The sequence below is a fragment of the Delphinus delphis genome, chromosome 7 (genome assembly GCF_949987515.2).
Source record: "Delphinus delphis chromosome 7, mDelDel1.2, whole genome shotgun sequence".
Classification (NCBI taxonomy): domain Eukaryota; kingdom Metazoa; phylum Chordata; class Mammalia; order Artiodactyla; family Delphinidae; genus Delphinus; species Delphinus delphis.
In genome coordinates, this window is record NC_082689.1 from 10,960,559 (window position 1) to 10,985,505 (window position 24,947).

The window sequence follows — 24,947 nt, forward strand, 5'->3', positions numbered from 1 at the left end:
CGGACCGGGGCACGAACCCGTGTCCCCTGCATCGGCAGGCGGACTCTCAACCGCTGCGCCACCAGGGAAGCCCAAAATAAGTAATTTTTATGTGTCCATTTTGGCCGAGCAGAATTAATGTGAAAATTGAAAGGATATTACTTGGGTTTTAAAACTGCTTGCTTAAGAAAAGATGTCAACCCTGCTAGAAGTCATGCAGATGCACTGTGTCCATCCACCTACACTGGAAGGTGATGGGTCGCAATTTTATATTCACAATGGAATAGGTCATAGTGCTTCCACCAATTACAAAAGTGGAACCAACGAAGAGGCAAGCATCAATGTCAGCAGGAGGGTTCGCAGTGTTCAGCACAATCTGAAAAGATGATTTTCCATAAAACCACATCATGCTTCTTTCTTTCTGAATATGGAGATGATTCACCAGAATGTGTTCTCTTTTGTGTTTTGGGGCACAAACAGCGAGTTGGAGTCACCCCTGATGTATGAGGTTCCGGAACTGCAGCAGGGCAGCGCCAGCGGCAGCTCGGGAAGTAGCTTGGGTAGCTCCATCACTGCGTGTAAGAAGGTAACACTGCTTAACACCACTCTCCTCTCACCGATTGAACTTGAACACTACTTTAGTTTGACTTTTCAAGCACTTCTTCTAAAGCAGGAACAGCAACAAAAACACACCACAAAATCACCCACAATTTGCTCCCCAGGACAACCCCCTGATGACATTCAAAAATCTAATTCATGGAAATGATTGGAAAACTCAAGCATTTCAGAAACGTCTGATTTAAAAATTCTAAGCCTCCAGTGCTTCACCACACCTCCAACTTTTTCTAGTAACTCTTTCCAAACATAGCCATGATTGACGGCTTCTTGGATCTCCTTGTAGAAAAACCTTCACAGGTTTTGAATGGCCCAACTTATTATATTAAGCTCCTAAGTCTATATCTAAGAAAAATTCATGGCTCCTCTCTTTTTGCTATTTTCTTAAAGGGAACGGTATGCCTGATTATTTTATTAGGAACAGAATTGCATTTCCTGGAGTATAGATTTTAGAACTGATAAACAAGTCTTGCTTTAAGACACTTGCAGAAAGTTGTCATTTGAACAACATAAAATCATCTAATTTAATTGTCCGATTTTTCCAGCCAATCCAACTTCAGGCCCAGAAATTTAAAGCCAAATGCCCACTTCCTCATCTAATGCTTTTATCACTATTTGATGCTGAATTCCAGAGAAAAGTGTGTTCCTTTTCGTGAAAACTTAGAGGAAATTACACTGGATTAGTTCATTTATTGTTAAAACAAAGTTCAATTATAAAAAGTACTTATAGCTATAAATTAAGATAAATTCTTTTACTAATCATATTGTATAAGTAGATATAATTACGTATACATAATGTGCATTATATATGTATATATATTTCAATTTATTGATTACTGTACCCAGTTAAGCAGCCTTATGTATTCTCTGCTTGTGTGATTTTGTGTAGTTTTTAAGTACCAAAGAAAACAAATATCTTCATTAGAAAACATATATTGATTATAAAAAATGTAGCATTAAACATAATTTTACAAAATATTTTTATGCATATATTCATAACCAAATATAAAAATATACCTGCCTGATTAATTAAGGATTCTTATTATCATGTGTTATATGATCCTCATAAAATTCTTATAGAGGATTCCGTACTATGAATTCCAGTTTTTAATGTAGAAAACTGAGGCACTACAATTCAAAATGACTTTGAATTACTTATGAAAGAACTAAAGCAGCAGGTTTTCAAGCCCTAGGTATGGTCTATTCAACTCTGTAACTCTAAATTATAAAGTCTTCACTGGATGCTATGTCTTTCATATGGCTAAATGATTTTTAATTTATTCTAATTTTTAAATAACTCTATTTCTATTGATTAGAATTCCAGCGGCATTTAAAAGAAAGATTGAAGCCAGACTGCCTGAATTTGACTCCCAGTTCTATAATTACTAGTTGTGTGATTTCAAGCAAATTACCTCTTCATGACTCAATTTGCTCATCTGAAAAAAGATAATATTACCCACTTCACAGAGTTGAGGTGCAGATTCAATGAGTTTATAGACGTGAAATGTTTAGAACAGTGCCTGGCATATTGTAAGCACTCAAAATAATGATTACCTACAACTAATATTATTCTAAAGAATGATTTTATCAACAAGTAAGCAGTGCCAGAAAAAAAATTCAATATTGGCATTACTGTGCTGAGAGAGTTAGTACTTTATTATCTGTTATCTCAATTATGCTTATTTCCCTAGAAAATAGGTAGTCATATTCCTTTTTTAAAAATCTTGTCTGGAAGTTAATGAACTAATAGAACTGGACTGGACAGTTTGGGACTGGACAGCTGCTAGAAAAAGTAAAATAAAAATTCAGTCATCTATTCTAAATGATTTCATATATATATATATATATATATATATATGAATTTAAAGTTTTAAATATAATTCTACTCATTCCACAATTATTTCTAGAACAACTAGTATTAGGTTGAACCATATGAAACTGACTTTTTTATGGATCAAAAATGATCAAATGGGGGCTTCCCTGGTGGCACAGTGGTTGAGAGTCCGCCTGCCGATGCAGGGGACACGGGTTCGTGCCCCGGTCCGGGAAGAGCCCACATGCCGCGGAGCGGCTGGACCCGTGAGCCATGGCCGCTGAGCCTGTGCGTCCGGAGCCTGTGCTCCGCAACAGAAGAGGCCACAACAGTGAGAGGCCCGCGTACCACAAAGAAAAAAAAAAAATCAAATATGGGTAATTCCATACAGTCCAAGCCAAATACTTTTAAAACTTTGTTACATCCTGAGGAAAGATACAAGATCACAAATGGCCCCTGGTCTGGAAGAATTTACAGTCTAGTGTGGGAGATAATACTGGTTTCTCATGTGAAAAGTCAAACAGTAATTAATAAGTTAAATAATTATGTGAGGTAACTACACAGGCATATCTCAAGATAGACGAGTGCATCTTAATTTGGACTTTGAGGTATGATTAAGATTTGAATGAGTAAAGACATTATCCAACTAAATTTAGGAAGGATTGTTACAAATTAATGCAGGAGAAGTCAATACTTTTGAGTACTGGCAATATTTTTCTAATATTCATAGCACATTCCTTTCATTTTAAATATTCTCTTAAGCTTACATACTAATTGCATTTTAAGACAATTTAGTAGCCATATATGCCACGTGTCATACACCATGTGGGCTATAGCTGTTTTCCTTGCCTTCAGAAAAGTAGCTCACCTGTGTTTCTTCTCTTCTTTGTATCAGGAACATGGGCCTTCAGTGAAAGGCATGAATATTGAGACTTAATTCCTTTATTTTATTATTATATATTACTGCAAGCTGATTTAAGTGATCATGATTATATTTTTAATTGCATTACTCACAGATAATGGAATTGGGGAAGTGAGGATCTATATGTTCACAAATGCACTATACAAAAGTGACAAAAAGAATAAGGGCAGCTCTGTCTTAGAAATAGCAAGGCTGTCCAGCTGAATCACCACTCTTCACAGTCAGTCAACCTTCTATAAGAGTAACATGGATAATTGAAGTCTATTGGTAATTCCCCAAACTCATTTCATGTAATAGCTTCATCTTCTTCCCCATCAAACCTTCTTATCAGAACTGATATATTGTTAAATTAATCAGTGGAAGAAATGAAACAAGGCTCCAGAAGATAATGCATTAGTTGAATAATCAGCCTCTGAAAAATTGCAAATTGACCAAATGTATTTCATGTGCCGTGTGCTTCACAGTGAATCTCTAAGGTTTTTGGGAATCCTACCCAGGTGCAATTTTCTTGTTAGGGAAAAATGGTCACTGGCCACCATAGCAGTGAAAAAGCCATATCATCAGGAAAAAGACTTTGGTGGTCTTATTTGAAGGACTTATTAACTGCTTAATATATGTTTTTATCAGTAAGTCTTTCCCCAGAGCTAAGATTACCATATCATCTAGTCACAGTCTATATATACTCTCCTGGAATTTTGTGGATAGACTCCCCTTTTGCTCTCAAAAGTTCCCTGGTATGCACAATGTTATACCATTATCCCAGCTCTAGCTTCAGAATTATTCTTTCTCTTCCTTCTCCCCTTCCTCTAAGCGCTAAGAAAGTTATCAGATAAATTCACACTGAGGTGTTAGTGATTGCTTAAAATAAAGCAAAAAAATCGCAATCACAATAAAATAGTGACTGCAAAAATAAAATCTATTTTTATTTAACTACTACTACTGCTAAACTAGTTCGATTGCCCCCTCCCTTAACTGACATTGACAACTGAGCTCATTGAGCCTGGACATGATTTCAGAATTCCATTCATCACAAAGCATCAATCCATCCAAGTTGGGATGTAAGCTAACCCCTATGTCACCCTAATTTAATGAGCACCAAGACCCAGGGGAAGTTTTAATGTATGTAAAATAATGCATTTAAATGATAGAATTCTAAATATTGCCAGAAAAAAATTGAGAGAAAGAAACAGAGCTGCTGGTGGAGAGGGAATACTGGAGCTCTCCGTGGCATCTCTTAAAATTGTATCTCACACGGACATTCCCTGATGTTTCCTCCTCTCATAGGACAATTCTTCCTTACAAGACAAATGCAACCACTTTTGTGAAACTGAATCATAGGGACTTTCCATTAAATGAGCTAAATTATTATAAATGTTATCCTTTTATGTCTGTTAAACACTAAGTGAAAGGTCCTTATATTTTCTCTATAATAAATCAAAATCTGTTATCTAAAGGGAGGTAGTGAAATGTTGTGTAACAAAGCTGGACTTGGAATCCAAAGTCCTGAGTTAAATTCCAGGTTTCTCTTTTTACTGTGTGATCTTAGGCCAGTGATGTAACTTCTCTGAGTCAGATGTCTTAGGGTTGGTGTGACGTTTATATACAGAAAGTTTTGTGTAAGTCCTTGGCGCATAGTTGGTGCTCAATAATTACTAGTTCCAAGTAAATAATCTTTATACAAGGGCAAAATTTATGTAAGTAAAATTTAAAAACGAATCTGGACGTAGCATGCATTGTGCCTTCATTGTGTTGAGTATCTGTTAGACTTTCCTCTAGTTTGAAAGCATTATAGTCAATGACGTATTTCCACAATAGCTGGACATTTTCAATGCATGCTTTACTTGATGGACTGAAGATTTGTAACTTGGGATATAGTGGAACCAAGTCTCTGAATAGGATTCATGTGAGGAAAGAATTGTTGGAGAAGAATCAATACCTCAAAAGCCTTCTCTTTTTATGTCATGTTAATTAAATCCACCTTAAACTTTGACTTATCAAAGGCAGCAGGCTGATAACATTTCAGTTTCCCAGAGGCAAAGTTTGATCTTAATATGACATCTGATCAGCTCTCTGAAGTTTCAAGAGCATTCTTTGGTGTGACTGACCTCCTTCAAACTGACTTAAATTTGCTGTCAACAGTGGCACAGATACATCTGAAGAACAGAATGGAAGCCCCTTGATGTTTCATCCTACTCTGTAATATACATTTTCATCTAAGCCCATATCATTTTGATGACATGTAATTAACAAAAGCAATTCAATTAATGTGTGCAGGCATGGGCATACAAACTGAGAAGCTTTTTCAGAATCTGATCCATATCTCTAAAGACATTTTTATTAGTCAGAATTATACTGCTCTTGGCCAAAAGGCTCAGTATTAATTCTAGGAAGTACATGTTGGAAAATAGCTATAATATTCTGTGTTTGTAGAAATTGTTTCTTTTTTTTTTTTTTTTTTTTGCGGTACGCGGGCCTCACTGTTGTGGCCTCTCCTGTTGCAGAGCACAGGCTCCAGACGCGCAGGCTCAGCGGCCATGGCTCACGGGCCCAGCTGCTCCGCAGCATGTGGGATCTTCCCGGACTGGGGCATGAACCCGTGTCCCCTGCATCGGCAGGCGGACTCTCAACCACTGCACCACCAGGGAAGCCCTAGAAAGTGTTTCTTTAAAGGAAGGAAGGACTTTTAAAAATATATAACTAAATAAATAAAATTTAATACAAAGCCAGCATAATTGAGCCATAGCCACCTTTCTATAGAAGGAAGACACAAGGCTTTTCCCTCTGAAATGTAAATTACTCAGAGCTCTATAAATACTCTCTTCTGATCAAGCAACCTGGTAGTGATTTTCAGGCTCAGATTTTGATACCAGAGAATGGCCTATCCAAATTTTGTTAAACTGCTAGGTGTCTTGTTGTATTGCCCTCCTGCAGGAGTAATCAGGGGCATTGAAGAAACAGGGAGATTTTTAAGAAAAGAATTAGACAGTATGGACTCCCCTGGCGGTCCAGTGGTTAAGACTCTGCACTTCCAATGCAGGGATCACGGGTTCGATCCCTGGTCACAGAACTAGGATCCCACATGCTGGGTGGTGCTGGTGAAAAATAAAATATGTATCTATTATATAATATGTATATATAATACATATATATAAATTTTTTAAAAAGAAAAGTGTGCATTGTCCAGCAATAAAACAACCTTTAAAAAAAAAAAGAAATAGTTGTCTTACTAAAAGTGGTATTTGAAGATGGTTAATATAGTAGTTCTAAAGATAAGTCCTTAGAGCGAAGGGAGAGTGGAGTCTGGGATGCCAGGGGAAGCATAGCTGAAATGGATAGGGAAGCAGGGAAAAGAGAGGCAGAATCTGTGTACAGGCAGTGGGAGGAGGGAAAAACGAACTCTGATGAGACACATTTGGAAGTCAAGGTCAATAGGTCTCCATGACATTGAGAGTTGAACAGAACCACGAACTCTGACTATTTGAACCAAGACGTCCATGAGTGGTGGTGTCATTGAGGTCATTAGGAAGAAGAGCTAGGAGACAAGGTAGCGAGTTCACAGGTTCAGATTCAGCCAAGCTGCATCTAAAGAGCCAGCCACAGAATTCCCTCTGGGGGCCATTTCGCTGACTGCCTAAGGAAACTTCCTCATGTGCTGAGCCACACTGACATCCCAGAGGCTTCAAGGTTGCACTGAGGCCAGAACAAAGATGATGCGGGCTCTGGTGGGGACTAATTTCCTCTGCCTTCACCAAAAGCAGGTTGAAATGATGAATGTCTTCTCTTGCCTTTAAAGCAGGCTGGTCCACACTGAACTTTAGAGAGGTGGGGCTATATGTGCTACATGGCGAGTTTATTCTTTGGAAAATGTCAATTCAGTAATCTTACATGGGAAACTTTATTGAAAACCAGCAATTATGGTTCACTTTGCAGTTTGAATATGATTCAGCTTCTTACTTCAAAAGTCAAGACTTCTATTCAGGACTCCACACCACCTCTCTTTCCTGCCAACAATTGCTATATAGAGTACTTGAGACTCCAATATGCTAGTCTTATTCTGTTCTCTACAGCTCCGTTCCTTGAGCGTCCTTTTTGCTGTGTGTGAAGAACTCCTGGAAGGATTTTGCAGTGCCTTTCCTTTTCTTTCTTTTTTTTTTTTTTTTAACCAAAAAGTAGGACTCTGAAAACCCAGAATAGCTGAAAACATTTTGTGGAATTGAGAGTGATGTTGCACTATTGAAACTAGGCAAGTGATCTTTTTTCCTGAATTATTGCAATTACACCAAACCTTTATATTAGGTATTCAATATCTCTATCCAAAACTGAGAGGGGGTCTCAATTTTTTTAAATATCTAATCTGGCATTCAAAACTCTCTTTTCTCTCTGTGGGCCTTTAGAATATCTTACCATCCCAGGGTTCCCCGTCACTAGCCTTAAGGTTCTCATCTCTTTCCCTTCCATCCTCCATGTAAGCAACCCTCTCAGCCTTGTAGCCGGCAGTAAGCACCATGTTCCCCACCAGTCCTAACAGCATCCACCTTCCCTGTATCTGGCCAGGCTCACCCTTCTGATAAAAGTGCCCACTTTTCAATTCTGCCAGAATGGGACGGAAAGACTTGGCTCAGATAAACTTGAAGAGTCCTCCGTAGGGGCCTTCTGGCTCATGAATCTCTGAAAACGAGCCCTGTCATGTGCATGCCCACATTTACCAGGCTTATCTCTACATGTTGAGAAGGAGACCTGCCCTAAAAGGTCCAGATGAGGGCTCACACGCTCCAGAATGAGGACTATCCAAGAAGCAGGTGTGAACCTTAGCAAATCATGAGTCCATATGCTGACATCTTAGAAGGTAGTTGTTCCCAGCAGCTTCTTCCAAGGAAGAGTAAAGACATGAGAAATGTCACTTTCTTATAATTGCCAAAGGCCAAAGGTACACATCAGTACTCAAGGGATAGGTGGCCAAATCCGCTGTCCCTTTGATGAACAGCAAAATCCGCGCTACTTACACTTTGCAGAAAAATCATACAAAGTCAATGGTAGGTCTAGATACACATCATGTGTTTTCCTATACGTGCGTTTTTTCTTATCTTTTGCTTCTCCTAACATTAAAAATCACATTTCCATCACTGGTCATATCAACGTGACAGCATTATACTGCATCTAAATAGCAATTAAATAGCAATTAATCAGCTGTCCTCCATGTATGTCTAATTTGACTCTCTTTAAATCAGACCATTCATAAATTATACTATAATAGCATTTCCTGAGTATATCTGTGTTTGAAACTCTTGTATTTTATACTTGAGACTCAAACTTGGTTTTCCTTTTCATGTGGAGAAAGCGCTGATCAACTTTCAAAGCATTCTTCAGTCAGCCAACTGGCTGAAGTGTGATGTGGCAGAAGTAAACAAGCATGGCTTGATACTGCTGAATTGCCCTCTGTGCTCTTATACCTTTCTTGTGATTGCATTGATATACAATGTAGCTTCCAGGACAGAGTAATTGTGTGGCACAAGAAAAGCAGGGAGAGATCTGAAACTGTCTACCTAGTTCATTTCTTGCCACATTAGGGTAAACTCTGTGCCTGGTTAATATACAAAGTCTTCAGATTACATACATGGGGACATTAATTTCAAAGAAGAGAGCCCTTTTGTTCGTGAAACATTTCCATTTTATACTCAGTTACTTGCATGTGTGACATTTGTCAGAAATATTTATAAATCAGTATATTTCATATTTATTTCCCAGAGGCAAGCTTAGTTCGACCAGGATTGCTAAAAGCATCCCATAGATAAGGACTCTCTCGCTATAAGAGTACAGTTTATCTTGAGGTTAGTATGTTTATAACGAGATATGAGAATGTCACCTTCTTTCTTCTCTGGGGGTATTCCCTCCCACCATTCTCCACAGTAAAGAGAGAAAGAATTGCAGATCCGCTGCTAAGCATTTCCTTCCCAAACTTCCAAACCATCTATGCCTTTGATCTGCTCCTTGACAGTGGAGAATTGCTAGTTCCAAGGCCTTAAAAGAACTCCATTGTTTTCCAATACTTTTGTAATAATCAATTACAAGATTTCCAAACTGTACTGGGTGTCATTCGTGTAATGCAAGAATGTTTCACATCCAACCAGATGATCATTGCAGAATATGTCCTATGAATAATCAAACATGATTATTCATACTTTGGAAACAGTTTCCCCCTTTTGTCAAAGGAGGCTAAATACATAAAACGTCAGGCAGTCAGCCAGAAGAATCATCATTAAAAGGAAAATGTTATCTTAACATTTAATTCAACCTTCTGAGAAACTGAGACGAAACCACTGAGTTTTCTATGCCACTTTTTTCCCTCCACACAATAATTTAATTTCCAGTTTGTTTCCTTGTCTCTTTTTAGGAGTTCAGTTTGCTTTAAATAAGCAATAGAGTTTCGCTGTGAGGTAGTGAAAAGGTATCATATCCCAGAGTGGAAAACAAAAGATTACAGAGTTCTCCAAAAAGTTCGCTAAGGCACAGATTAACTCAACATAAAATAAGTGTGTAAAATTACACAAAATGATCCTTTGTATTTCTGCAGTGTCCATTGTTACTTTTGAAAACGAAATGAAAAGTTACTTTTTCATTTCTAATTCTGTTGATTTGAGTCTTCTCCCTTTTTTTCTTGATGAGTCTGGCTAATGGTTTGTCAATTTTGTTTACCTTCTCAAAGAACCAGCTTTTAGTTTTATTGATCTTTGTTATTGTTTCTTTCATTTTTTTTCATTTATTTCTGATCTGATTTTTATGATTTCTTTCCTTCTGCTAACTTTGGGGGTTTTTTTGTTCTTCTTTCTCTGATTGCTTTACATGTAAGGTTAGGTTGTTTATTTGAGATATTTCTTGTTTCTTGAGGTAGGATTGTATTGCTATAAACTTCCGTCTCAGAACTGCTTTGCTGCATCCCATAGATTTTGGGTCATCGTATTTTCATTGTCATTTGTGTCTAGGTATTTTCTGATTTCCTCTTTGATTTCTTCAGTGATCTCTTGGTTATTTAGTAGCGTATTATTTAGCCTCCATGTGTTTGTATTTTTTACAGATTTTTTCCTGTAATTGATAAAAGGGTGAATTTTATAGGGATGTGATATCTCTATGAAGAAAATGTTACCAGCAGTAGAGATGCCACTGTTTATTGCAGAGCAAATAGGTAATAATGTCTGATGAATAGCTGCCTTCGTTCTTCCCTAACATCATTCTTATCAACTCTCTGCCATCTTTACCACTCACTATGCAAATCTAATTGCCCTGCTCACATTACAATCTCTTTGTGTAAGAAAAATTTAATTGAGTTTCCTAGAAAACGGCTAGAACAGCAATAGGGGCCTGGAGATTCTTCTCTGAGGGTTGCTCAGAACTCTATTAATGCACTTTTCTGGCTTCCTTCATTTTATCGCTCCTCTTGCTTTTTCCTTCCTCATCTCCAGCACACATTCATGAAAATGAAGTGCAACATTTGAAAGGATGATTTCTTTAGACGGTGTTTCCAAATCTTTTCCACATTATTATACGTATTTTTAAAAATAATATTTGTTTGGAACTCTTGAATAAGCAGATGGCCAGAGGCGCTTGCCCTGGAATGGACAACCCAGGTTCTCTCCAGCCTCCAGACAGCTGAGAGAGTCAATGTCTCAAAATCCCAACACATCTTAACTTCTCTGAGTCTACCTGTTTGGGGTTGGGGGAACAAAAAATCTCTGCTTTTGAAGAATGAGTTCATTGTTCTGATGACATTATTCAATTAATTTTAAGCACCATTCCATCATTAATCATGATACATGCATTAGGCAAATGTAGCATTTTGTGTTTGAAATTTTTCTCTTTAAGGGCTTTGATGCTTCTTAACATCGTTATACTTACAATTATCAGAAAATAAAATCTGACAATATTTGATAGTACAGAAGTAGAAAATGGGAATTTGCTCAACATAAAAATTCTTTGTAACCTTTCCATAAAATCTCTGAGGAAAACAAAAGCCTTGCAGAAATAATACTCATATCATCTAATGGGAAGGACAAGACATGCATGCACATTCCAAAATTCTGAGATAAAAAATTGTTTTCATCATGAAGAAGAAACATTTGATAGGGAAAAGGGGTTGGTTTCAATTATATCTTGATAGCTGGGAAGGAACTTCTGGGAAAAAGTTCAGGGAGCTGGTGGAAAGATATGAGGAAAAGCATGTGCATTATAAAGTCTAGAAGTTGGAGTTCTTTTAGTAAGTGGGAGATTCTAGCACAGGGTGTGTGCAGAGAAAGTATTGGCGACAAAGCCGGGAAAACACCTAAACTGGGCATAGTTCAGTATCCTGAACATTGGAGCTTAATACCTATTCATGAAATGGCTAACAGGTGGGAGCTGAATTAGGTTCTGTCTTGAATACTAGGCCATAGTTTGACAATAAGCCCATAAAATTTGGGGCTCACTGAGCAAATATGTCCTTCCTTGTTCCCCAGGGCCTGGTTTGGTTTCCAGTAGGAATAGATGGTACAATGCTAATGTTTATTGGGTCAATTAATCAATTGAGGTTAAGGGCTTGGGAGAGAATTACATAACATCAGTAATCATATTTGTGATAATAATAGCTATTTATTATTCACTATTCACTGTTTGTGAACACCTAAAGTAGTCAGATACTGTGTGTGTTTCGTATTTTTTTTTTTTTTTTTTTTTTTTTTTGCGGTACGCGGGCCTCTCACTGTTGTGGTCTCTCCCATTGCGGAGCACAGGCTCCGGACGCGCAGGCTCAGCGGCCATGGCTCACGGGCCCAGCCGCTCCACGGCACGTGGGGTCCTCCCGGACCGGGGCACGAACCCGTGTCCCCTGCATCAGCAGGCGGACTCTTAACCACTGCGCCACCAGGGAAGCCCTGTTTCGTATTTTTAATGTCTACTAAAAAAATTCCTCATTGTGAGTGCAACACCGACCTCATTTTGTAGGTGGAAAAACTGAGTCTCAAAGAGGTTAAGTGACCGCCTTAGGTTGCACAGTTAATTAATGGAAAAACCGGAATTTGAAACCAGGTTTGTCTTCAAAGCCTAGAACTTATCTCTGATTCTGGTTTCAGTAAGCTAGATGGATTTGAGAGGCAAGGGGTGAAGGAGATAGAAGAGACAGACCATTATAACGTTAACAATTGTAATTGTTAAGGACCCTGTGGGTGTCCAGCCTTCCCTAATTGCCCTTCCCAAGTATCATCCCATCTCTTTTATTCTCTATCGCTGCACCATGTTGAATTTCTTTATACTACCTACCACGATTTATAATTAAAAGTGTATGAAGTGTATTTCAGTGCTCCTTTATTTACTGCTGGGTTTCCATGCCAGATTTTAAGTTCCATAAATGTGGAGATCGGGTCTGCATTATTCACTATTGTATTACCCAGAGACTAGTCTATAACATGTACTTAAATGTTAAGTGAATTAAAGAAAAAATTAGAGCAAAATATAAGACTAGAAACAGATAAAGAGGCGTTCCAGATGGCACAGACGTTTCAAGCCAGGGTAGGAGAGAATTGTTCTTCCATTAACTGCAAATACAGAAGTCAGGGAGTCAGGTTTCTTTTAAGGGCTGGAATTGGGGTTTAGACACAAAGAGTCCAAGGTGACAGCAGGAGATCCAAGAAAAATAACTAACAGCTAGAACTGTGAAAAGCCAAGCTCTAGAGAAAGGTCAAAGATGAAGTCGTAGACCAGTGAGTCATCCCCCCAGGCGGGAATTAGTACCCAGAGAGTCAATAAGATCTCCGAGGAAAAGGGTTGTGAGGGGTGGAACGAGCAACACGCTGAGGCCCTATGCAGAGGGGATACTCCCTTTTAGGGCATCAGAGAGGAAAGCTAGTTAGAAAGAGAGATATGTTCTCCCAACCTTCTCCAACATCCCCAGACAACTCAGACGCATCTTTCAACTTGACATGAGGGTCAAGTGCACAGTCTCAACCTTCCACAGGTTGAACTGGCTACTCCATCCTGGGTGATCTCTGACACGGATCGTCCTGATCATAGCACCTGCTTTCTCTATCACGGGCCAGTCAGCGCTTGTTCTCCCCTCTTAGAGTTTAATTCCCAAGGCACAGCAGTCATTTCGTTCATCTTAATATTCCCAGTGTCAAACATCAAAAGAGTTCAATGAACCTCTGTTGACCGAATATTGAGTGAAGGAGGAGATGAGAGAAGCGAGAGGGGTAAAATACGAATGCAGCCCCACAAATACAAATGAAGAGAAACCGCCAGGTGCTGTGCGGAGATCAAGAAAATGCTAAGATGGAAAATGTGTTTTCTAAACTTTATTGCATTCTCATAATAAAAGCCATCCCCTATCAATTGCCTACTCGGGTAAGAGGGTAGATCCTTCATGAACCTTCTCTTATTTGAGACTGGGAATAACTTTTTGAAGTGCCTGTAATCATCCTCCTGTAATAAATGCAAAAACTAAGTCCTGCAGAAGCTAAATGACTTGCCCAAGATCACTCAGTAAGTGATGAGATGGAAGAGAATATCAGCTCTGCCTCCAAACCTCTGTGACTAACCTTAAATTACTGTCTTCTCCAATCTAATTACTATTATTTTTTTCTGCCCAGCAATGTTTAGAGCTGTGTCCAGGTTACCAGGAGTCCATTTTCCCTCCCCATGCCATATCAATACTAAATTCCTACAACTTGCTTCTCTAGATAAAAGAGGAAAGTCACTGTAGAAGAGAGCAGAACACTCTTTCTCCATCGCTTAGGACACTCATGAAATTTTAAGAGAAAATGTGCCCTTGTTATTTCAAACTATTGAATGCACAGCTTGTTTGTTATTAGCTCTTCATCTGAAATAATTGAACCTGCAGCTAAAAATAGCAGATAAATGAATGAGCCATTGAGAGCCTGGTGAGTTTTTCTCTTTCCCTCCCCGCCATCAGAAAGTGACTGTCTCAGCAGGGAGATAATATTCATAAAGCTTCAAAATCATTAAATTCTCAAGCACATATTCTTCTTTCAAGCATTCCTCTTTTTCTAATGGCTTGGCTAAACCATTACACCGAAAGCTTTTCACGGGTTAAAATTGCTTAACGTATGATTCTAAGTGGTTTATTGAAACCTGCATTTTTATTTTCTTTGCTTATTTGGCTCTTAATGTATTTGGGAGTTGGAACAGCAGAAGGAATGAAAGGAGTATGAAGGCAGAGAATTACTGAAGTTCCATGTAGAATATGGCCCTTCAGATCACAGGATTTAATTGTATACAAAGGACAAACGGAGGCTGGGAGCTGCTGGGTAGCCTGACCACACAGACAGTAGGGTCAGGCTGGAGCTCAAAGCTCCTGACCACCCAGTCCAGGCCCGTGAGGGAGAGGTGGATAAATGCATAGACATGTTTGGTAGAATCCAAGGATGAGAAATTATGTGATTTTACCAGCTTGCAATGGAGCCATGCCTAATGGGGGCTTTGGGACCAGAGAGCCTGGCTCAAATGCTAGCTCTCCACTAACAAGAAAATTATTGACCCCTCTAAGTCTGGGCAAACAGAATAATAATTTTTATAATAGCAAATGTTTATTGAACACTTGCTATATGCCAAGCACTGTTTTAAGCGCATTTCACATATTAGCCCTCAAATTCTACCTCGTAAGTCTAGCAGTTTAATTCAGATAACATCTATTAGGGCCTTAGCCCAGAGAGTTCTCAATTAAATGTATTATTTTTTGGTCAATCATGAAGGAATATAAGTATTAAATAATTAATAATCTCTAAATATCAATGAAATGTATTTTAATTATTGATAAGATCAAATAAACTATTTTTTAAATTATGATGAATAAAATTCACATTTTAAAATTACACCGTGAATGAATATTCTCACGAAAGATGTTCTCCTCAAAACATTTGTTCTTAAGCAATTGAAAGATTTAGGTGGCACTTTAAATTTCACTTCCTCGCTCTGACATTTCTGTTTCCTCTAAAGCAAAGATGGACCTTTGAGAAGACACTCAGGATCCAAAGGATATGGAATAGCCAAGTGGGAAGTCTTTCTAGCATTTTCCACTGAGTAAGCAGGTCCATAAAGCTGTCGACTTTTTCCCCCCTCTTAGGACAGGGAAGAACAAGATCTTTGTATATGTTTAGTTATTATTTATGTTTAAAATAGGTGCAAAAAATGCCCTTATAGTAGAAGACTCAACATATTAATCTTTCTGTGCTATTTCCCTATATCAGAGAAGTTCAACACGGGAGAAATCTGTTAGGTAGCTGACAATTCTCTCAGTCAGCCTCACCATGAGACAGTCTTTTTCATGGCCTTGGGAATCTTGCAGTGTAGAAGTGTCAGGGTGATGCCTTTCGGCATTTGCATCTCTGACTCTCTGCGTTTCACCTGGAAAATATGCCAGTCCAGCCCACCACTTTTCTGGAAGACCTAACTGAATTGTGTCTGAACTCTGCCCCCCTTTAGGGCTGACTTAAGACAGGAATAATTCATAAGCTCCGATCAGTGGCAGTTGTTTTCTCCTGTTGACACACAGTTTGTTGCAACCATGCTACATGTGCCTTGAATACGTTAGAATACAGAAAAGGTCCAGGGCCTAATTTCTGTGGAGTGAGCTTTGAAATGGCCAAGAAGGGATTTTTAGTCAGAGGAGTTATTAAACTGCATTGCAAAGTATTCTTAACTGGTATGTTCATTTGGTGCTTCCATTTAAAATCTCTAACATTATTATGATGCAGAGTAAATGTAGTTATGTTTACAAAAATTAGAGGCACATAACGCTTCAGAAACGTACCCCAAATCACACCCATCTGTAGCGGTTATGCAAGGCAACATTGTTAAATGATTTCACTCACAGACTTGGTACCTTCAAAACCGAATTCAAAGTCCAGCTCTAAGCAGCTTGGGGCAGGAACTCAAATCTCTCTGAACCTCAAGGTCTTCATCTGCAAAATGACGATTGCCATGAAGATCCTTCTCTTTAATTCCTACCTTATAGTACTGCACTAAGGACTAAATTTAAAAGTAATAAATAAATATATGAAAAATTTAACACATTTCCCAGCACATTCTAAGCACGCAAAAAATAGTAGCTGCAACCAGTAATACTACAAAATGTTGAACTGAAGTTACACCTTAGGTCAGAATATTTGCTGAAGAAAATTTGTCTTCATCCATCTGAAATGCTTTCAATCCACTAATTTCAGGTAAAGGCTTCCAATTTTCTATTTTCCTTTGAAGTTCGTATCAAATAGTAACAATGAGAACCATGTATTGTATTGAGAGGATGACTTGTCATCTTGCATGCTGAAGTGTTTGACACTTGTCATCTCACTGAATACCCCAATGATCCCACCACCAGGTGGGTGTTACTCTCTCCATTCACGGGTGTAGAAACCTAGACTCAAGATTTTAGGCAACCACCTAAGGTCTTCCTGCTACTAATGACCAGGTTTAGATTTCAATGCAGTTAGATCACTAATGTCCAGTCTTAAATTCTACTCTAAATATGCTGAAAGTAAAAGTGAATGGCAGTGGAGGAGGTGGACTGAGAAGCTTTTTCTTCTTTAAATAAAGTTAGTCTAGATCAATGGTTCTCAATTTTATTTTTTTGGAATCAAAATTCCTTTGCACTCTAAAAATGTTGGGGGACCTCATGAAGCTTCTGATTGTAGGGTTTATACTTATTGATATTTTCCATATTATAAACTAAAGCTAAGAAAATTTCCACACGTAAGCGATATCATATGATATTTGTCTTTGTCTGACTTACTTGCAGAATCAAAAAAAAAAATGATACAAATAAACTTATTTGCAAAACAGAAACAGACTTAGAGAACAAACTTATGGTTACCAAAGGGGAAAGGTGGCAGGGAAGGATAAATTGGGAGTTTGGGGTTGACATATCAATACTCTGTAATAACATAAATGGGAAAATAAGTTGAAAAAGAATAGATACATGTAAACTGAATCACTTTTTTGTACACCTGAAACTAACACAACATTGTTAATCAACTATACGTCAATATAAAATAAAAATTATAAAAAACAGCTTTTGCTATATACTAAATTGTATTTTCAGCATATTTTGATGAAGTCTGAAGCCACATAGAAAGAAATGAAAATACTGAAACTTAAAGAAGCTATATAAAGTTATAATTCATAGAAAAAAGCTAAGAAAATTCTAAATATGTGTAATTTTAAAATAACAGTAACAATTTAAATAACAATATTTATTATTTTAAAATTATTTTAAAATAATAACAAACACATTACATGTTAACATACATATTTTTATGGAAAATATCTATGTTTTCCAAAACAAAACACTTTAATGAGAAGAGTAATTTCATCTTACATTTTTAGCAAATCTTCTTAATATCTGACTTAAAAGAAGACAGCTAGACTCTCCTATTTGCTTCTGCAGTCAGCCTGTTACACCATCACACCTCGTGTGGACCCTGGAGAACTCCACTGAGTACTCGTGAGATAATTCGAATGAAAAGGGTGAATAAAATCTTAGTATTATAACAAGCATAGTTTGACTTCTGGACTCTCTGAAAGATCTCAGTGACCCCTAGGGGGTCCCAGCTCACACTTTAAGAACCACAGTTTAGATAAAATCTTGGCATTGCCAACTTGAGTCTGCACTGATAACTGAAGTTCGTCATTCAATTACCTTCTCATCAAAGTGTCTCTTTGTACTGTTCTGGAAAAGAATGATGAAAATTTGTCATCTCCAGGAATAATAAACATTGAGTGGGAAAAATATTTTAAAAGTAATAATATCACTTAGCTGAAACAAAAATGTTATAGAAAAATGTGTCAGACATATTTGGTTAACTCAACATGCAGAGACAAAAATTAATATACTTTTATCTTTATAGAACAAAAGAAGACAATCCTTCACTGTGCAAATGAAATGTAATTGAAGTGTCATTCTATTTTTGTGGCATTAACCAAACTGATTAAATGTGTTATATTAATTAAGTGAAGGTAGTTGTCAAATAGTAGTGGACATGTACCTTAATAAAGCAGAGGGTACCAGGAGAGCATTGGAGATCTTATATAAGATGAGAAAAATCCTATACAATATTTGAATAGAGTTAAGGCACATCAGAAGTTGAGTCATTTGTTTGTTTATGAGATTGAATCTTCAGAATGTTTTGGCTCAGAAATGCAATTTTTCTTCATTGCTTTAAAATCAAAGCCCAGAAACAAGGCATTTGTAAATCACAGTTGGTGTTGTTCATTTATGTATTGAAATTGATTTTGCTTTACCATACTGCTTCTACAAGGGCAAGTGTTGTTGTAAGACACTTACTTATTCCTAATCATTTTAAAATTTAATATAGTATCCTAAGTGCTCTAGAAGAGCTGTGCCCTATTTCACAGATATATTATCAAAGCTGAAGAGCTAAAGAATCATAATTTCGGTAACAGTATTGCACCAAATGGAGAAACTACATTTTTTAATCGAAAATTTTCATATTGTAGAATGTAAAAGAGTTCCAACACTTCAATGAAGTTTGATTCCCTATTGCCAATTGAACCATACCCCAAAAAATCACTTCACTGCAAATTATGCAAAAGTCACAGGTACACTGAAGTTTCCAGATGTTGAATTAGATGAGAGAAGAAACAACAGTATTCACTTCAATGTATCCCTCTAAACTGGATTCCTGGTTGAATATTTTATACCTTCTAGAGGTGCTGTTATCCTGGAAGTTTTTTCTAATATCCAGATGCTCTGAGGCAAACAAAACACTTACAGATTCTTCAGACAAGAGTTCCTCGTTTAAATAGAAAATCTTGCCAATAACACTGAGAAGTTTGTCTTGGTTCCCTCAGGTTCTCCGCAGCAACAGCCTGCTGGAATCTACAGACTACTGGCTGCAGAATCAGAGGACGCCCTGTCAAATTGGTTTTGTGGAAGACAAGTCTGAAAACTGCGCTTCTGTAAGTAAACACAACTCTGGGGATGCGGGCTGAGAAAGTGGGGAGTCGGGCATATGTACTCCTACCAAGGACGTAATCATTAAGTACAAGATTTGGAAAGCATCCTTTTGAAAATACATAACTGGTTTATACAGTGTTAACAAAATAACAGGCAGAAGCTCATGATTCTTCTGTTTTGCTCATTTCAACAGGTAAATTAATCTTATCATTTCTCTGAAAAGGAAAAACGATGTTTTCATTTTCAAAACTGACTGTGTAAAAGATTCAGAAATAGCATCATATGATGAGAAATAAAAGCCTATTCAAGAGCACTCTTGGATTCTTTTCAATATATTTTATAACTCCTACTAGTAGGTATTTTTCAACATGAAAACTGTGTAAAAATGTTCTACCATTCTTATAAGTTATAGTCATTATTTGAAAACATTTTCAACATAAGAAATATACAGGCATGCTTTTTAATGTTATATACTGGATCTGAGCTTTACGTATAAAACCCTCCTTTTCAAGGGAAGAGATGTCCTTATAGATAAATATTTCTTGTGGCTTAGAATGTAAGGGTGTATTGTTGATATGAGAAATCAACAACGTGATTTCTCCTTCCTATATGAAGTAGTCTGCTTCCTATATGTTCTACAAAACTATATGTTTCATTTTAACTGCAGTCGCCTAGCTCTTATGGGGTCATGATTACAGAGACTGGGGGAGAATATTTCCAAAGAGGAGAGAAATGTAATTCTCATGACTAAGTTGAGAGCATCAGCTCTGAGCTATTCCTGGAGGTGAGTTGCATGCCAGCATTTCTGTTAAAAGAAAAAAAAAGGGGGCTTCCCTGGTGGCGCAGTGGTTGAGAGTCCGCCTGCCGATGCAGGGGACACAGGTTCGTGCCCCGGTCCGGGAGGATCCCACATGCCGCCGAGCGGCTGGGCCCGTGAGCCATGGCCGCTGAGCCTGCGCGTCCGGAGCCTGTGCTCTGCAACGGGAGAGGCCACAACAGTGAGAGGCCCGCGTACCGCAAAAAAAAAAAAAAAAGAAAAAGAAAAAGAGAAAAAAGGAAGCTGAAAATGCGATGGAGGAGCTTTTTATATATAATGAGCAGAACCAGAACTGGCAGACAGAGGATGTATAACATTTCACACTGCAGTCTCATAGCACAAGGAAAGCAGAGTCCATTCAACAGACTTAATTCAATCTCTTTGTTTAGGCAAAATGATTTTGATCCTGCTATTTTGGGGACTTTTCAATCCCTTGTCCAGAAAACCAGTTGATGCTTAAAAATCTTTGGCGAAAAACGAAAAAGGATTTAGGTGGCAAGTAATTTAACAGCGATACCTTCTTTGCAAATTCAATTCTGAGACGAGGTGGAAAATTCAGGCATTTGCTGATATGGATCTCTAATTACACAGCTTTGAATTGTAAAAGGAAGAGAAATGGAGAGTAAAAGCTATCAGCATCTACACTCTAGTCAAAGTTGTCATCAAAGCGGCTCCTGTATTAAGGAGTCTGCCGTTTGGAGAAGGCACCAAAGTTGGGGCACAAAAAATGGTGTAATAAAGGGCAAAGAGGTCTTTTCTAAACTTTTTATTTTTGGAATCTATATTGCAGATCTACAATTAGAAATGGTAAATTTATAGCCAAATTTAAGATTACCATTGGATTTTCCTAAGTATAAGAAAACTCTACTCACACGCCCCCAATCCCAATGAACTCAAATTTGAACTTAAAACTGTATGACTTTCTTCCTTAATTCTTTGTCCCTTTATAGTTTCAGATGACATCAGTGAGCTTGAGCTAGCGGATTCATACTGCCCTTATGGTTCTTTCTATACTTCCCCAAAGGGGAAAAATCTAAACACAAGTAAAAGGCATACTGGAAGGTTAGTTTTCCTGCAAGAGTTTATAATAAATGAAACTGACACAAATGTTAAAAATTGTCTATGACTCTAAACTAAAAAAATTTCAGAATTCCTATGAAAAATGAACACCAATCTCTCAAAAAGTATCTTGTAGTTACTTTTTCTTAGTTTCTGAGTCCTTTCTCTCTTTCTTACTGGGCACAGATTTCTAGGGTGAGGAGAAGAAACAGAATCCAGAGCTGGACATTGCTGAGGGGAAGCTATTATCTAGAGGAAAACAGAGTTGATCAACAGCAATGCTTGACAGGACAAGGATCTCTTGATCAAAATAGCCATACACGAGGAAGGAGTCACTAAAATGGTCAGGGAAAAAGTGCTTAATTCCTTTTCAAAACAAATTATCCGCAAAAGGATAACAATGAAGTTGTAATTTGAATTAAAAAAAATAGAACTGTATTTTAAAATAATATCTTCATTAAAGTTTAATTTAAAAAATTAGTCTTAGGAAATAATCCCAAATCTAAATTTATTAACAAATAATCACAACAGATTCTGAGGAAACTGTAGCAAATCTTTCCCATATTTTATTGCTTTATACTCTATTCATAACTCTGGGGTACCCCACTCTTATGTTCATTCTTTAACTCATTTCTTCCTGATCAAACTTAGTAGCCAACTTTTTTATATCCAATTTTGATTGGCTTGGTATCCATCATGCTGAACTCCAAGTATCTGGATTTGCGGTTTCTTAGAACTAAGTGCCTCCGAGGACCAATGTTTTCTGAATTCAAGATGTTCATTTAGAATTTTTATTGAGGGACAATCTCAGGCATAGAAACCCTTCAGGGTGTTATGGGCATGGGTCAGTACAGCTGTTTGTTCTCAAGCATCAAACAAGCTTCAAAAATAACTTTTGGTCATTATCTCAATAAAGAACTGCTTTCATTTCACAGGTAAAATGAGGTGTCTTAGTGAAGAGCAGTTTGAAGCTGTCAGAAATGGGCACTCTGTAATGGCCTGTATGGGAAAGAATCTAAAAAAGTGTGGATATATGTATATGTATAACTGATTCACTTTGCTGTACAGCAGAAACTAACACAACATTTTTACGCGGGCCCCTCACTGCTGTGGCCTCTCCCGCTGCGGAGCACAGGCTCCGGACGCGCAGGCTCAGCGGCCATGGCTCACGGGCCCAGCCACTCCACGGCATGTAGGATCCTCCCAGACCGGGGCACGAACCCGTGTCCCCTGCATCGGCAGGCGGACTCTCAACCACTGCGTCACCAGGGAAGCCCTAACACAACATTTTTAATCAACTATACTCCTATAAAAAATTTTTTAAAATAATAAAATTTTTAAAAAAGAAATGCTATAGGCCAGCCAAACATGAAGTCTGACTTAGAAGGCCCCTGAAATTTACCCTTAAATTTTTTTCAAAAGATATCAAATATGAAAACTGTGGTTTTGTTTTTGTAAATAGAGTTCTCCAATCAAACTATACAATTTTATTTCTGATTTGCCATTCTGAGAAAAAAATCATATACCAACCTTCACCGTGTTCTTTTTTTAACCTAATTATTTAAAAGGGAAATGTGGAGGAGGATAATGAAATTGGAAGCCATTGTTCAAACACAACAGCAGAAGCATTATCTTAGTAGAGGTCCTTAACATGAGTGGTAGGATTTGGACTTTTCAGGACCCTTGACTTTTTTAAATTAAAAACTAGATTAGGGCTTCCTTGGTGGTGCAGCGGTTGAGAATCCGCCTGCCGATGCAGGGGATATGGGTTCGTGCCCCAGTCCGGGAAGATCCCACATGACGCAGAGTGGCCGGGCCCGTGAGCCATGCCCGCTGAGCCTGCGCGTCCGGAGCCTGTGCTCCGCAACGGGAGAAGCCACAACAGAGAGAGGCGTGTATACCGCAAGAAAAAAAAAAAAAAAACTAATATAATTACTTTTTAAGCCCCTATTGCTCTTTACTAGAATTTAATTTTTTATATTTCAAGAACCATCTTTTGGTTTAATGCTTCATTAAAATTACCTTGACAATTCACATTCTTTCTTTTTTTTTTTAATTTGAACAGACATATTTTAAAAAGAAATTGAACATATAGTTTTCTTTTTTTTAAAATTGGGGTATAGTTACTATTCATAGTTACAGTCAGACTCTTTCCTTACTGATCATTTTAAGACTTTTGGCTATCATCACCCCACAAGTAAATTATAGCCTCTAGACTGCATTTTAATCGATGAATCATGGCATTTGAAAATGTGTTACATTTACCATAAATTTGTAAGTAAATGAATCAGATTCTCAAGCAGCCTTCAACATTCCATACATGATATTGTAAAACTATGAAGATATTTGACAGCTGTTCAGTGGGACCTAGTCTATTCTGAAACTTAATAGAAAAGTTAAAGAAGAGACAAACACCCCACTTGATAAGCTGGTCTATGGAAAAATTTAGATTTACATGATTAAGGAAATATATAATTATAGAACTGTGAAGAGACATTTACATTATCTAGTCCAGATATTTACCAAGTTTTCAAACAACTTTTAAAGTTTTTTTTCCTTAAAAAATCAACTTTTCTACTTATTTTTTAATTCTTTAGACTTACAGAAAAATTGCATGAAGAGGGCAAAGAATTCCCAGATTCCCTAAATGCTCAAATATTACTGCATTAGCTTTACCCTCTCCTTTGTGCATGCATTCATTGATACATCTGTGTGTAAACACACATATATGATTCCTCTCTAAAACTTTTGAGAATGACATGATACCCCTTTATCTCTACATACTTCAATGTGAAATGTAAATATTTTAAACTCAGGTTGAGCCCAGAGTTGCAGAAACCCTTGTTTAGGCTACTAATTCAGTTCATTGACTTTGTTTACTGCCTCAAGGAACTACAATGTAGATCTAAGCAATATTCTTTAAATATTTATTCAACGATTTTCAAAGAGAAGCTAAATGCTGCCTGCATAAAAGTGAAACATCAAACAATGGTGGCAGAGTCAGCCAGATTGAACAAAACAGAAGCTCTAGATAAAACAGACAAAGCAAGTCTGCACTGAGGCAGTAGAGCTGGTCCATGTGACCTCATCTCACCCTGGGCAGTAGCTCTGGACACATTTTAAAAATCCAAGAGTTCCAGAGAAAACTTTTGAGTCTCAGTCAAATGAGAGTTCCACTGAACCTTCCCAAGCTTCTAGAAGCCAATAAATTAGAAAGGACACTTTATTGGGAAGCATGACACAGAGGGATGGTAGAGCAAAGAGTCTGCCACCAAAGAAACTAGGTGGCTCTATATCCACGAAAGCCATATGGAAGAAACCAAAACCTAGAAAAGTGATCAATAAAACTGAGAAGGAGCTTTTGATAAATAATTTGAGGGCTGAACCTAAAGTGTGTGGACAAATAGTACAGTAGTAATTTGGAGGTAGGTCTTAGACCTAGTCCATAACATTTATCAATGTCTTAGATCCTGAAACTATTAAAGAGAAACATTTTATAAGTTTATTTTGATTGAAAATTGAGTCCAAATTCTATCTTATAAGTTGTAGGTAAAATGTTACATAATAAAAATTAAGATCATTGACTTTGTTTACTGTCTCAAGGAATTACAACGTATATCTAAGCATTAAGTAAGTGGATTGAGACTTCCAACAATTTATAATAGAAATGAAAGCTCACAATGTAATTATTAATTTAAAATATGCTTCAAAACTGTACATATTGTATATTAAACAGGACATGTTCTTAGAGGAAAACATAGGCAGAACACTCTATGACATAAATCACAGC

At 37.5% G+C, this 24,947-nt stretch overlaps 1 protein-coding gene across 1 annotated transcript in view; it reads left to right on the plus strand.

Annotated features, from left to right (window-relative positions):
- Nucleotides 1–406: 406 nt before the first annotated feature.
- Nucleotides 407–24,947, plus strand: part of SPHKAP (SPHK1 interactor, AKAP domain containing) — a 94,701-nt gene continuing 70,160 nt past the window's right edge. The window contains exons 1-2 of the mRNA XM_060017069.1: nucleotides 407–565; nucleotides 19,176–19,283. Of these exons, the coding sequence (XP_059873052.1) occupies nucleotides 407–565; nucleotides 19,176–19,283 (267 nt within the window). The remainder of the gene's footprint in view (nucleotides 566–19,175; nucleotides 19,284–24,947) is intronic.